Here is a 15,914-nt window from a genome sequence, read left to right on the forward strand (position 1 = left end):
TTTTGCTCTTTCATCCCCAAATTATCATTCCAGCTCCCAGGGGTGGTTTTTGGGGGGGGGGTGGGGGGTGGGAGAGGCTGGGATTTGAGGGGACCCCCCCCCAAAATTTAGGGAAAACACCCAAAAATTCAGTAGGAACACCCCAAAACCGGGCAGGACGCAACTTTTTTGGGGGTGGGATATCCCTCCAAAACACCCCAAAATTTAGGGGAGAAATGCTGAAATGGAGTAGGAACACCCCAAAATCAGCCAGAACACCCCTTTTTGGAGACTTTTTTAGGGGGACGCACTCCCCCCAAATCTCTCTTTGTCCCCATCCCAGCACCGTCCCTCCAACTCCTGCTCCCAGCGGCTGCACTTTGGGGGGTGTGGGAGAGGCTGGGATTTGAGGGGACCCCCCCAAAATTTAGGGAAAACACCCAAAAATTCAGTTAAAAACACCCCCAAAACCGGGCGGGACGCGCCTTTTTTTTGGGTGGGATATCCCTCCAAAATCCCTCTTTTTCGCCCCCATCCCAGCACTGCTGCTGCCGGGGCTGTTTTTTTGGGTGGCGGGAGGTGCTGTAATCGAGGGGTGACGTTAATTAGCGGCGCTAATTACGGTTAATTACGGCTCGTCCCCCCGCAGCGCCGCGGCCGGGGCTTCTTCTGGGGGCCGCTCTTCCGCTGGGTGGCGCCCTGGCTCGGGGCGGGGCCCGCAGCGCCCCTGGCGGCGCGGGGGGGGGAACTGACCCCGAAAACACCTGGAAAACACCTGGAAACCACCTGGAAACCACCTGGAAACAGCTGGAAACAGCTGGAAAACACCCGCGGGACACTCGTGGGGACAGCAGGGGGGGGGTCTGTGACTCTCCTCCCACCCCCCCCCAAGTGACAAGGCACAACTTCCCCCCCCCCGCCCCAGTTCGAGTTGGTTGCGCCCACTCCCCCCCCCCCCCCCGATTTTATTTATTTGTGTAATTTATTTATTTGGGGGGGGGGGGTCCTAAAATTGGGGCGGGGGTCCCAAAATTGGGCTGGGCCCCCCCCCAAAAATGTGGCAGGAAGGGGGAGCTCCCCCCACACCCCCCCCCAAAAAACCCCCCCCCCAAAAAGGGTCTGTAAATGTTGTAAAATTGGGGGGGTTTTGGGGGGGAGGGGGGGAAATGAGGGGAACCCCCCCAAAATGGTGCTGGGGGGGGAGGGGTCAGGACCACCCCCCAAATTCCCCCTTGGTGGGTGGGGGGGGGGGTCAGGACCACCCCCCAAATTCCCCCCCACCCCCCGGGGGGGGTGTGTGTTGTATATGGGGTGAATTTGGGGTGGATTTGGGGTGAATTCGGGGGTTTTTGGGGAGGGGGGGGCTGTATATTTTCTATAGGGGAGGGGGGATATGGGGGACCCCCCTGGATGGTGCTGGGGTGGGGGGTGGACCCCCCAAAATCCCCTCAACCCCCCCCAAAAAGGGGCTGTACATTGTATATGGGGTGTACATAGGGGGCTGTGCATTTTGGGGGGGGTCCTGTCCAATTTTGGGGTGTCCTGTATAATTTTGGGGGTGTCCTGTACATTTTTAGGGGGGGGTCCTGTCCAATTTTGGGGGGTCCTGTACATTTTTAGGGGGGGTCCTGTCCAATTTTGGGGGGGTTCTGTACATTTTTGGGAGGGTCTTGTACATTTTGGGGGGGGTCTGTACATTTTTGGGGGGGTCCTGTACATTTTGGGGGGGGTCTGTACATTTTAGGGCAATCCTGTACATTCTTAGGGGGGTCCTGTCCAATTTTGGGGGGGTACTGTACATTTTTGGGGGGTCCTGTACATTTTTTAGGGTGGGCTGTAAATTTTGGGGGGGGTCCTGTACAATTTTGGGGGGGTCCTGTAAATTTTTGGGGCGGTCCTGTCCAATTTTGGGGGGGTCCTGTACATTTTTAGGGGGGCCCTTGTACATTTTTGGGGGGTCCTGTACATTTTTTTAGGGCGGCCTGTACAATTTTTGGGGGGGTCCTGTACATTTTAGGGGAGCCTTGTACATTTTTTGGGGGGGGGGGTCCTGTACATTTTTTGGGGTGGGTTGTACATTTTGGGGGGGTCCTGTACATTTTAGGGGGGTTCTGTACAATTTTGGGGGGGGTCCTGTACATTTTTGGGGGGATTTGGGGTGTACACGGTCGGTGCCATTTTTGTACCTTTGTTTGCAATAAAATCCATTTCGAGAGGGGAGCGTTTGGGGCGATTTGAGGGGATTTGGGGCATCTGTCGGATTTGGGGGGGTCTGTAGGATTTGGGGGAGATCTATAGGATTTGGGGGGAGTTTTAGGGGATCTGGGGGGGGATCGGTGGGGTTTGGGGGAGTCTGTAGGATTGAGGAGGTCCTATAGGATTTGGGGGGGGCCTATAGGGTGTGGGGGTGTCTATAGGATTTGGGGGTGCTTATGGGGTTTGGGGGGAGGTTTTAGGGGATCTGGGGGTGTCTATAGGATCTGGGGGGGTCTATAGGATTTGGGGATGTCTGTAGGATCAAGGGGATGTCTATAGGATCTGGGGGGGGTCTATAAGATTTGGGGGATCTGTAGGATCAGGGAGATCTCTAGGATTTGGGAAGGTCTATAGGATCTGGGGGGGATCTATAGGATCTGGGGAGGTCTATAGGATTTGGGGGGGTCTATGGGATGTAGGGGGATCTATAGGATCTGGGGGTGTCTATAAGATTTGGAAGGTCCTATAGGATTTGGAGAGGTCTATAGGATTTGAGGGGTCTATAGAATCTGGGGGGATCTATAGGATTTGGGGGGGATCTCTAGGATCTGGGGGGGGTCTATGGGGTTTGGGGGGTCTATAGGATTTGGGGGGGATCTCTAGGATCTGGGGGGGGTCTATGGGGTTTGGGGTGTTCTATGGGGTTTGGGGGGTCTATAGGATTTGGGGGGGATCTCTAGGATCTGGGGGGGTCTATGGGGTTTGGGGTGTTCTATGGGGTTTGGGGGGTCTATAGGATTTGGGGGGGATCTCTAGGATCTGGGGGGGGTCTATGGGGTTTGGGGGGTCTATAGGATTTGGGGGGGATCTCTAGGATCTGGGGGGGTCTATGGGGTTTGGGGTGTTCTATGGGGTTTGGGGGGTCTATAGGATTTGGGGATCTCTAGGATCTGGGGGGGTTCTATGGGGTTTGGGGGGGGATCTATAGGATTTGGGGGGTCTGTAGGGTTTGGGGGGGGGGTCTATAGGATTTGGTGGGGGGCTCCATGGGGTTTAGGGGCTCTATAGGGTTTTGGATGGCCTGTAGGATTTTTGGGGGGGGTGGGGGCAGAGGAGGGGGATATCTACAACATTTGGAAATCCTCAAAACTTTGGGATCCCTTGGGAATCCCCCCCCCCCCTCCCCCTTTCCCTCCCCCCATTCCAACCCCCAAAATCAGCCGGGTTTTGGGTTTTTTTGTTGGTTTTTTTTGTTGTTTTTTTTTCTAGGAAAACCTTTATTAACCCCACTCCCCCCTCCGGGTGGGTTTGGGGCAAACCCCCCCACGCCACCCCAAAACCCCCTCCCCGATTTGGGGTCCCCCCTCAGCGGGGGGGTCCCAGGCACTCCACCATCCCCCTGGCCCCGAACGCCGTCGAAGAAGAAGAAGTTGTTGTGGGGGGGGTCCCGCTGGGACAGGGCCTGGGGGGAGGAGGAGAGGGGGACACGGGGGATTTAGGGGACACCCCCAAATCCCCCCCAAATCCCCCCCGGAACCCCCCAAATCCGTACCTTGACCACCTCCTGGCCCAGCACGCCCCCGACCACGGCGCACACCGGGGCCATCTCCGAGAAGCAGAAGCTGGGAGGGGGGAAAAAGAAGGGGGGGGGGGGAGGGAGGGATTGAACTGGAAAATCCCCAAAATGGGGGGGGGGGGATTCAACCCCAAAAAAAAAAAATTGGGGGGTGGGTTACCCTAAAAAAAGCCCAAGGGTTTATCCCCAAAAGGAGCGATGGAAAAGCCAGAGGTTTCACCCCAAAAAAAGGTTCTTAAAAGCCCAAGGTTTCACCCCAAAAAATGAGGGCAGGGCGCCCTAAAACCCCGAGGTTTCACCCCAAAAAAGCTTCTTAAAATAGTGAGGTTTTGCCCCCCTAAAAGGCTCCTAAAACCCCGAGGTTTCACCCCAAAAGAGCTTCTTAAAATAGTGAGGTTTTGCCCCCCTAAAAGGCTCCTAAAATCCCGAGGTTTCACCACAAAAAATTTCTTAAAATACTGAGGTTTTGCTCTCCTAAAAAGCTCCTAAAACCCCGAGGTTTCACCCCAAAACAGCTTCTTAAAATAGTGGGGTTTTGCCCCCCTAAAAGGCTCCTAAAACCCCGAGGTTTCACCCCAAAAAAGCTCGTTAAAATAATGAGGTTTTGCCTCCTAAAGGGCTCTTTAAACCCCGAGGTTTCACCCCAAAAAAGCTTAAAATAATGAGGTTTTGCCTCCTTAAAAAGTTCCTAAAACCCCGAGGTTTCACCCCAAGAAAGATTCATAAAATAGTGAGGTTTTGCCCCCCTAAAAGGCTCCTAAAACCCCGAGGTTTTCCCCCAAAAGAGCTTCATAAAACCCCAAATTTCACCCCGAAAGGCCCCGGTGGTGACACAAACCCCCCCTGGGGACATTCCCACCATTCCCACGGCGACATTCTGGGGACAGGGGAGTTCCAGGGGGATCCGGTGACACCACAAGGACACAGAGGGGGGACAAAACCCACCTGGGTGCCCCCAAAATCCCAGACAGGGACACAGAACCCCCCTGGATGTCCCCAAAATCCCAGACAGGGACACAGAACCCCCCTGGATGTCCCCAAAATCCCAGACAGGGACACAGAACCCCCCTGGGTGTCCCCAAAATCCCAGACAGGGACACAGAACCCCCTGGGTGTCCCCAAAATCCCAGACAGGGACACAGAACCCCCTGGGTGCCCCCAAAATCCCAGACAGGGACACAGAACCCCCCCTGGATGCCCCGGGAAGGGACACAGAACCCCCTGGGTGTCCCCAAAATCCCAGACAGGGACACAGAACCCCCTGGGTGCCCCCAAAATCCCAGACAGGGACACAGAACCCCCCTGGATGCCCCAGGAAGGGACACAGAACCCCCTGGATGTCCCCAAGGCCCCAGACAGGGACACAGAACCCCCCTGGATGTCCCCAAAATCCCAGACAGGGACACAGAACCCCCTGGGTGTCCCCAAAATCCCAGACAGGGACACAGAACCCCCCTGGGTGTCCCCAGGGAGGGACACAGAACCCCCCTGGGTGTCCCCAAAATCCCAGACAGGGACACAAAACCCCCTGGATGCCCCGGGAAGGGACACAGAACCCCCTGGGTGTCCCCAAAATCCCAGAGAGGGACACAGAACCCCCCTGGATGTCCCCAGGGAGGGACACAGAACCCCCTGGGTGTCCCCAAAATCCCAGACAAGGACACAGAACCCCCCTGGGTGTCCCCAAGGCCCCAGACAGGGACACAGAACCCCCCTGGATGCCCCAGGAAGGGACACAGAACCCCCCTGGGTGTCCCCAAAATCCCAGACAGGGACACAGAACCCCCCTGGGTGTCCCCAAGGCCCTGGACAGGGACACAGAACCCCCCTGGGTGTCCCCAAAATCCCAGACAGGGACACAGAACCCCCCTGGGTGTCCCCAAGGCCCTGGACAGGGACACAGAACCCCCCCTGGGTGTCCCCAGGGAGGGACACAGAACCCCCCTGGATGTCCCCAAAATCCCAGACAGGGACACAGAACCCCCCTGGATGTCCCCAAGGAGGGACACAGAACCCCCCTGGGTGACCCCAAGGAGGGACACAGAACCCCCCTGGATGCCCCCAAAATCCCAGACAGGGACACAGAACCCCCCTGGATGCTCCAGGAAGGGACACAGAACCCCCTGGATGTCCCCAAAATCCCAGACAGGGACACAGAACCCCCCTGGATGTCCCCAAGGCCCCAGACAGGGACACAGAACCCCCCTGGGTGACCCCAAGGAGGGACACAGAACCCCCTGGATGTCCCCCAAAATCCCAGACAGGGACACAGAACCCCCCCGGATGTCCCCAGGGAGGGACACAGAACCCCCCGGGTGTCCCCAAAATCCCAGACAGGGACACAGAACCCCCCTGGATGTCCCCAGGAAGGGACACAGAACCCCCTGGGTGTCCCCAGGAAGGGACACAGAACCCCCTGGGTGTCCCCAAAATCCCAGACAAGGACACAGAACCCCCCTGGGTGTCCCCAAAATCCCAGACAGGGACACAGAACCCCCCTGGATGCCCCGGGAAGGGACACAGAACCCCCTGGATGTCCCCAAAATCCCAGACAGGGACACAGAACCCCCCTGGATGCCCCGGGAAGGGACACAGAACCCCCTGGATGTCCCCAGGGAGGGACACAGAACCCCCTGGATGTCCCCAAAATCCCGGACAGGGACACAGAACCCCCCCTGGATGCCCCGGGAAGGGACACAGAACCCCCTGGATGCCCCCAAGGCCTTGGGCTGGCCCTGCCTGGCTCCAGTGTCCCCAGGGTGTCCCCAGGGTGTCCCCAGGGTGTCCCCAGGGTGCCCCCTGACCTGTGGAAGTGCTCCGGCAGCAGCTGGCAGCCCACGCCCAGCGCCTCCAGCACCTCCTGGCGCAGCCGCAGCAGCCGCTCCGAGTCCTCGGCGCCGCTCCGGGGGGACGGGTCCCGGCCGGTCTCGGTGCGGAAACGCAGCAGCACTGCGGGGACACGGCACGGGGGACACGGTGGGACACGGGGGGACATGGGGGGACATGGGGGGGACACGGGGGGGACACGGGGGGACATGGGGGGACATGGGGGGACATGGGGGGACACGGCACGGGGGACACGGTGGGACACGGTGGGGACGCGGCACGGGGGGACATGGGGGGACATGGGGGGGACACGGTGGGGACATGGCATGGGGGACATGGGGGGACACGGTGGGACACGGCACGGGGGACACGGCACAGGGGACACGGCATGGGGGACACGGTGGGACACGGTGGGACATGGGGGGACACGGGGACAGCACGAGGGACACGGTGGGGACACGGCACAGGGGACATGGGAACAGCACGAGGGACATGGTGAGACACAGGGGGGGACACGGTGGGGACACGGGGGGACACGGCACAGGGGACATGGCACAGGGGACATGGTGGGGACACGGGGGCACAGGGGGGGACATGGTGGGGACACGGGGGGACATGTCAGGGACATGGGGACAGCACAGGGGACATGGTGGGGACACGGTGGGACACGGGGGGACACGGGGGGGACAGGGCGGGGACACAGGGACAGCACGAGGGACACAGGGGGGACACGGGGGGACACGGGGGGGACACGGGGACAGCACAGGGGACAGCATGGGGACACCACCACAGGGACAGGGGACACAGGGACAGGACAGGGGACACCATGGGGACACAGGGACAGGGGACAGCATGGGGACACAGGGACAGCATGGGGACACAGCACAGGGACAGGGGACACAGGGACAGGACAGGGGACACCATGGGGAGGGGACACAGGGACAGGGGACACAGGGACAGGACAGGGGACACCATGGGGAGGGGACACAGGGACAGGGGACACAGGGACAGGACAGGGGACACCATGGGGAGGGGACACAGGGACAGGGGACACAGGGACAGGACAGGGGACACAGGGACAGGACAGGGCCACCCCGGGGAGGGGACACAGGGACAGGACAGGGAACACAGGGACAGGGGACACAGGGACAGGGGACACAGGGACAGGACAGGGGACACCATGGGAAGGGGACACAGGGACAGGGGACACAGGGACAGGACTGGGGACACAGGGACAGGACAGGGCCACCCCGAGGAGGGGACATTTAGGGGCCCACAACACCCGAGCTCTTCCCGCTTATCCCCAGATTCCCGCCGGGAATTCCAACTCCCCCGCTGGAAAAATCAATAAAAAACCCCTGAAAAGCCCCCCCCAAAAAAAAACCCCAAAAAGTGAAAATGGGGCCGTTTTAGGATTTTTTTTCCTAAGGAAAAGGCTCGGGAATTCACCTTGGAGCAGGAAGTAGTCGGGGGCCGTGCGTCGCAGCGCCGCCGTCGCCTTCTCCCCGCGCCACTCCACGGCCAGGGCGTCCCGCAGCGGGCAGAATTCCAGGCGCTGGGAATTCCGGGGGAAAAACGCGGGATTTTGGGTGTTTGGAAAGGACAGAATGTCCCTGGGCAGGCAGAATTCCAGGGGATGGGAATTCCGGGGGAAAAACGCGGGATTTTGGGTGTTTGGAAAGGACAGAATGTCCCTGGGCAGGCAGAATTCCAGGAGATGGGAATTCCGGGGGAAAAACGCGGGATTTTGGGTGTTTGGAAAGGACAGAATGTCCCTGGGCAGGCAGAATTCCAGGGGATGGGAATTCCGGGGAAAAAACGCGGGATTTTGGGGGTGGGAAAGGACAGAATGTCCCTGGGCAGGCAGAATTCCAGGGGATGGGAATTCCGGGGGAAAAACGCGGGATTTTGGGTGTTTGGAAAGGACAGAATGTCCCTGGGCAGGCAGAATTCCAGGGGATGGGAATTCTGGGGGAAAAACGCGGGATTTTGGGGATGAAGGGAAGGAAAAGAGCGGGGCTGGCTCGGGATTCCCGTGGGAATCTTGGGATGTGCCCCCAATTAAAGGCGTTTAAGGAAACGTTAATTAACGCTCAGGGTGGGAATTTGGGAGGAGGATCTGCTGGGGATCTTTGGGAATGAGATCCTGGGGAATCCTGGGGATCCCGAGGTGGGGAGTTGGGAGTTTTCCGGGTTCCACAGGGACAGGGAAATGGGAATTCTCCCAATTCCGTGGGGTCGGGGATTGGGGAATTCCCGGGGCCAAGGCGCAGCCCCAGCCCCATCCCGTGGGCTCTGGCATCCCAAAAGCGCATCCCGAGGAATTCCCGGGATCAGCTGCTCCCCCCGTGGCATTCCCGGGACATTCCCGTCCCCTGGGACGTTCCCAGCCCGATTCTGAGCACCCCAGGAATCCCAAAGGAATCCCAAAGACATCCCAAAGGAATCCCAAAGACATCCCAAAGGAATCCCAAAGGCACCCAAAAGAATCCCAAAGGCACCCAAAGGAATCCCAAAGGAATCCCAAAGGAATCCCAAAGGAATCCCAAAATCCCGGGGGTTTCCGCTGAGCCCGGGAAATTCCGGCTGGGAGGGGACAGGGAGGGGTTGGGGACACCGGGGAGGGCTCGGGGCCACCCCAAAAGGGCTCAGGGCCACCCCAAAAGGGCTCGGGGCAACCTAAAAGGGGCTCAGGGCCACCTAAAAGGGACTCGGGGCCACCTAAAAGGGACTCGGGGCAACCTAAAAGGGACTCGGGGCAACCTAAAAGGGACTCGGGGCCACCTAAAAGGGGATCAGGGCCACCCCAAAAACCCTCAGAGACACCCAAAAGGGCTCAGCGCCACCTAAAAGGGGCTCAGGGCCACCTAAAAGGGCTCAGGGCCACCTAAAAGGGCTCAGGGCCACTCCAAAAAGCCTCAGGGCCACCTAAAAGGGACTTGGGACCACCTAAAAAGGGCTCAGGGCCACCTTAAAAGGGACGTGGGGCCACCTAAAAGGGCTCAGGGCCACCTAAAAGGGCTTGGGGCCACCTAAAAGGGGCTCAGGGCCACCCCAAAAACCCTCAGGGCCACCTAAAAGGGACTCGGGGCCACCCCAAAAGGGCTCAGGGCCACCTAAGAGGGACTCGGGGCCACCTAAAAGGGGCTCAGGGCCACCTAAAAGGGCTCAGGGCCATTGGGGCCATTTTGGGAGGTCTATCCCAGGTTTTCGGGGTCTATCCCGGGATTTTGGGCTCTATCCCAGGATTTTGGGCTCTATCCCGGGTTTTTGGGCTCTATCCCAGGATTTTGGGGTCTATCCCAGGATTTTGGGGTCTATCCCGGATTTTTGGGGTCTATCCCGGGTTTTGGGAGGTCTATCCCGGGTTTTTGGGGTCTATCCCGGGTTTTTGGGCTCTATCCCAGGTTTTTGGGGTCTATCCCAGGACTTTGGGGTCTATCCCAGGATTTTGGGGTCTATCCCGGGTTTTTGGGGTCTATCCCAGGATTTTAGGAGGTCTATCCCAGGTTTTTGGGGTCTATCCTGGGATTTTGGGCTCTATCCCAGGTTTTTGGGGTCTATCCCGGGTTTTTGGGCTCTATCCCAGGTTTTTGGGGTCTATCCCAGGATTTTGGGCTCTATCCCGGGTTTTTGGGCTCTATCCCAGGATTTTGGGGTCTATCCCAGGATTTTGGGGTCTATCCCGGATTTTTGGGGTCTATCCCGGGTTTTGGGAGGTCTATCCCGGGTTTTTGGGGTCTATCCCGGGTTTTTGGGCTCTATCCCAGGTTTTTGGGGTCTATCCCAGGACTTTGGGGTCTATCCCAGGATTTTGGGGTCTATCCCGGGTTTTTGGGGTCTATCCCAGGATTTTAGGAGGTCTATCCCAGGTTTTTGGGGTCTATCCTGGGATTTTGGGCTCTATCCCAGGTTTTTGGGGTCTATCCCGGGTTTTTGGGCTCTATCCCAGGTTTTTGGGGTCTATCCCAGGACTTTGGGGTCTATCCCAGGACTTTGGGGTCTATCCCGGGTTTTTGGGGTCTATCCCAGGATTTTAGGAGGTCTATCCCAGGTTTTTGGGGTCTATCCTGGGATTTTGGGCTCTATCCCAGGTTTTTGGGGTCTATCCCGGGTTTTTGGGCTCTATCCCAGGTTTTTGGGGTCTATCCCAGGACTTTGGGGTCTATCCCAGGACTTTGGGGTCTATCCCGGGTTTTTGGGGTCTATCCCAGGATTTTAGGAGGTCTATCCCGGGTTTTGGGGGTCTATCCTGGGATTTTGGGGTCTATCCCAGGTTTTTGGGTCTATCCTGGGATTTTGGGGTCTATCCCGGGTTTTGGGAGGTCTATCCTGGGTTTTTGGGGTCTATCCTGGGTTTTTGGGGTCTATCCCGGGATTTTGGGCTCTATCCCAGGATTTTAGGAGGTCTATCCCAGGTTTTTGGGGTCTATCCTGGGTTTTTGGGGTCTATCCCGGGATTTTGGGCTCTATCCCAGGATTTTAGGAGGTCTATCCCAGGTTTTTGGGGTCTATCCTGGGATTTTGGGGTCTATCCTGGGATTTTGGGCTCTATCCCAGGATTTTGGGGTCTGTCCCAGGACTTTGGGGTCTATCCCAGGATTTTGGGCTCTATCCCAGGATTTTGGGCTCTATCCCAGGTTTTTGGGGTCTATCCCAGGATTTTGGGCTCTATCCCAGGATTTTGGGCTCTATCCCAGGACTTTGGGCTCTATCCCAGGACTTTGGTGTCTATCCCGGGATTTTGGGGTCTATCCCAGGATTCTGGGCTCTATCCCAGGATTTTGGGGTCGTATCCCCCCCAAATCCCCCCGGCACTGGCCCCACTGACCTTTTTGACCATGGTGGTCTCGGCCGGCTCCAGCCGGGCCCGTTTGGCCTCGGGTCCGTCCTCCACGCCCGCGCTCGCCTTGGCCACCTTGGGCTTCTCCCTGAGGGCAGGAAAAGCCGGGAATGAGGCCAGGAAATGCCCCAAAATCCCGGGATTTCGGGGCGTTTCCCGCCCCCAGACTCACTCCACGAACTCGTGGTCGCCCAGGTCAGCGAACATGTAGCCGTGGTAGCCAAAGACGTCGCCGGTGAAGAACTTGATGCCGTTCTTGTGGCAGATCTGGTTGATCCTCACCATGGATTCCCGGGAGCAGCAGGTGAGGCACACCTGGAGGGGAAATTCGGGATCTTATCCCTGGGTCCGGGGGGGTTTTGGGGGGGAAAAGGTTCCTGGGGCAGCGGGAAGAGCGGGATGGGGTTGGTTGTTCTTCCTTCCTGTCATAGCTGGGAGTTCTTCCCAAAAATGGGGGGATTCTGCCCCAAAATGGGGGGATTCTGCCCCAAAATCAGGCAATTCTTCCCCAAAATGGGGCGATTCCGCCCCAAAATGAGGCAATTCTTCCCCAAAATGGGGCAATTCCTCCCCAAAATGAGGCGATTCTTCCCCAAAATGGGGCAATTCCTCCCCAAAATGGGGTGATTCTGCCCCAAAATGGGGTGATTCCTCCCCAAAATGGGGTGATTCTGCCCCAAAATGGGGCAATTCCTCCCCAAAATGAAGCAATTCTGCCCCAAAATGAGACAATTCCTCTCCAAAATGGGACAATCCTGCTCCCAAGAGGGGCAGTTTTATCCCAGAATGGGATAAACCTGGCTCAAAACGGGATCATTCCATCCCAAATGGGGCAATTCATCCCAAGATGGGACAATTCCCTGCAAAATCGGCACGATTTGGTCCCAAAATGGGAGAATTCCACCCCAAAATGGGACAATCCTGCCCCAAAATGGGAGAATCCCACCCCAAAATGGGAGAATTCTGCCCCAAAATGGGATGATCCCACCCCAGAACGGGAAAATCCTGCTCCAACACAGGATGGTCCCACTCAAAACTGCAACATTCCCACCCAAAACGGGGGTAATTCTGCCCCAAAATGGCACAATCCTATCCCAGAACGGGATAATCCCGCCCCAAAATGCAACAACCACACCCCAGAACGGGATAATCCCACCCCAAACCGGGAAATCCCGCCCCAAACCGGGACAATCCCGCCCCAAACCGGGAAATCCCGCCCAAAACCGGGACAATCCCACCCCAAACCGGGACAATCCCACCTAAAACCGGGACAATCCCGCCCAAAACCGGGACAATCCCACCCCAAACCGGGACAATCCCGCCCCAAACCAGGACAATCCCACCCAAAACCAGGAAATCCCACCCAAAACCGGGACAATCCCGCCCAAACTGGGACAATCCCGCCCAAAACCGGGACAATCCCACTCAAAACCGGGACAATCCCGCCCAAACTGGGACAATCCCGCCCAAAACCGGGACAATCCCACTCAAAACCGGGACAATCCCGCCCAAAACCGGGACAATCCCGCCCAAACTGGGACAATCCCGCCCAAAACCGGGACAATCCCACCTAAAACCGGGACAATCCCACCCAAAACCGGGACAATCCCACCCAAAACCGGGACAATCCCGCCTAAAACTGGGACAATCCCGCCCCAAACCGGGACAATCCCACCCAAAACCGGGACAATCCCGCCCAAACTGGGACAATCCCGCCCAAAACCGGGACAATCCCACCCCAAACCGGGACAATCCCGCCCCAAACCGGGACAATCCCGCCCAAAACCGGGACAATCCCGCCTAAAACCGGGACAATCCCGCCTAAAACTGGGACAATCCCGCCCCAAACCGGGACAATCCCACCCAAAACCGGGACAATCCCGCCCCAAACCGGGACAATCCCGCCCCAAACCGGGACAATCCCGCCTAAAACCGGGACAATCCCACCCCAAACCGGGACAATCCCGCCTAAAACCGGGACAATCCCGCCCTAAACCGGGACAATCCCACCTAAAACCGGGACAATCCCACCCAAAACCGGGACAATCCCACCCCAAACCGGGACAATCCCACCTAAAACCGGGACAATCCCGCCTAAAACCGGGACAATCCCGCCCTAAACCGGGACAATCCCACCTAAAACTGGGACAATCCCACCCCAAACCGGGACAATCCCGCCTAAAACCGGGACAATCCCGCCTAAAACCGGGACAATCCCACCCAAAACCGGGACAATCCCACCCCAAACCGGGACAATCCCACCCCAAACCGGGACAATCCCGCCCCAACCCGGGATTTTGGGAATGCCCGTGGCTACCGCGTCGAACTGGGTGAAGAACTCCTGGGATTTGCTCTCGACGCTCTCGGGGTCGGCCTTGACGTCCACCATGGGGTTGAGGTTCTGCGCCCGCTCCAGCGAGGCCTCGGCGCGGTTCCGGCCCAGGGAGCCCACGGGGATCAGGAACTGGGCTCGGCTGTCCTCCGGGGACACCTGGGGGACAGCGGGATCGGCATTCCCGGGGCTTGGCAATGAGGGGAAACCCCGTCCCCTCCTCCCCCCGACCCTCGGGGGCGAAGGTAATAAAATTCCCCAATTTTGGGGCTATTCCTGAGGGGAGGAAGAAATGTGGGATTGGGATTAAATCCCAAAATGGGACCATACAAAGCTCCCTCCCCTCATCTGTGAGGGTCCAGCAGGGTGAGACCCCAGCCAGGATGAGGCTGTGCCCAGGTGTGTGCCCAGGTGTGTGCCCAGGTGTGTGCCCCCCTCACCTGTGAGGGTCCAGCAGGGTGAGGCCCTCACCCCAGCCAGGATGAGGCTGTGCCCAGGTGTGTGTCCAGGTGTGTGCCCAGGTGTGTGCCCAGGTATGTGCCCAGGTGTGTGTCCCCCTCACCTGTTGGTGGTCCAGCAGGGTGAGACCCTGACCCCGGCCAGGATGAGGCTGTGCCCAGGTGTGTGCCCAGGTGTGCGCCCAGGTGCCACCCAGGTGTGTGCCCAGGTGTGTGCCCAGGTGTGTCCCCCCCCTCACCTGTTGGTGGTCCAGCAGGGTGAGGCCTCTGACCCCGGCCAGGATGAGGCTGTGCCCAGGTGTGTGCCCAGGTGTGTGCTCAGGTGTGTCCCCCCTCTCCTGTGAGGGTCCAGCAGGGTGAGGCCCTCACCCCAGCCAGGATGAGGCTGTGCCCAGGTGTGTGCCCAGGTGTGTGCCCAGGTGCGTGCCCAGGTGTGCGCCCAGGTGCCACCCAGGTGTGTGCCCAGGTGTGTGCCCCCCTCACCTGTTGGTGGTCCAGCAGGGTGAGACCCTGACCCCGGCCAGGATGAGGCTGTGCCCAGGTGCCACCCAGGTGTGTGCCCAGGTGCCACCCAGGTGTGTGCCCAGGTGTGTGCCCAGGTGTGCCCCCCCCCTCACCTGTTGGTGGTCCAGCAGGGTGAGGCCTCTGACCCCGGCCAGGATGAGGTTTTTGGCCACCTCGGCCCCCAGCCCCCGCAGCCCCACCAGCAGCACCCGCGACGCCCGTAACCTGCGGAGGGGGGGGAAGAATCGCGGGAAAAGGGCTCGGGAACGGGGAATGAGAACCCCAAAGGGGCTGGAGCGGCCCCGCGAGGGGATAAACCCTAAAGAATGAGAATATAGAACCCCCCGGACCCCTATAGAGACATCCTTAACCCCTATATGCGGACCCCACCCCCCCCAAGGCTAAATGAGGACCCTCAAGAGCTGCCATAGAACCTCTTTAAAGCTTCTATAGAGCTCCTTTAATTCCTATAGAGCTTCTCCACCCCCTATAGGGCCCCCCAAAGCCCATATAGGAACCCCCCAGCTCCTATAAGCCCCCCTGGCTCCTATAGGGTGCCTTCGCAGCTCCTACAGGGAGCCCCTAAACCCCTACACAGCCCACCCTACCCCTATAGGGCCCCTCCAGACCCCTGTAGGGATCCCTCCCGGCTCCTATATGGAACCCCCACGCCCCTTCAGAACCCCTCCAGACCCCTATAGGAGCCCCCGAAGCCCATCTAGGTTCCCCCCAGAACCCCCCAGCCCCACCGACCGTTTCTGGGCCTCGAGCCCCCAGAGCCGGATCTGCCGGTCGTACTGGGCCGCCTCCTCCTCGCTGATGCCGCCAGGGCCGGACTCGTCCTTCTCCACCATCGCGGCGGTCCCTGAGACCCCCTCAGGGTCCCTCACGACCCCTCAAAGCCCCTCAGACCTCTCAAACCTCTCAAGGCCCCTCTCGGCACCTCAGAGCTCCTCACGGTCCATCAAAGCCCCTCACGACCCCTCAAAGCCCCTCACGACCCCCCCAGACCCCTCACGGTCCCTCAGTCGCCTCACAACGCCCCCTGGCGGCCCGCGCAAACCCCCGCGCAGCGCCCGCCGCCGCTCCACACATCCCTCCGGGCGGGGGGGACGCACAGAATCCACTCCCGGTGCTCGCGGCCCCTCAGGAGAAAACAACGCCCAGAGGTTTCTTCTTCCGCCGTTTCACGCCGGTGTG

At 59.1% G+C, this 15,914-nt stretch overlaps 1 protein-coding gene across 1 annotated transcript; it reads right to left on the reverse strand.

The window, feature by feature from the left end:
- Window positions 1-3,540: 3,540 nt before the first annotated feature.
- Window positions 3,541-15,713, reverse strand: LOC138100481 (SUMO-activating enzyme subunit 1-like). Its single transcript, XM_068998327.1, is given in 10 exon segments — window positions 3,541-3,573; window positions 3,575-3,637; window positions 3,728-3,797; window positions 6,556-6,700; window positions 8,027-8,132; window positions 11,409-11,508; window positions 11,593-11,735; window positions 13,738-13,911; window positions 14,828-14,939; window positions 15,468-15,713. Coding segments are annotated over 10 exon segments (1,047 nt in total). The 5' UTR covers window positions 15,569-15,713.
- Window positions 15,714-15,914: the final 201 nt, after the last annotated feature.

Source organism: Aphelocoma coerulescens, chromosome 34, assembly GCF_041296385.1.
Source record: "Aphelocoma coerulescens isolate FSJ_1873_10779 chromosome 34, UR_Acoe_1.0, whole genome shotgun sequence".
Classification (NCBI taxonomy): domain Eukaryota; kingdom Metazoa; phylum Chordata; class Aves; order Passeriformes; family Corvidae; genus Aphelocoma; species Aphelocoma coerulescens.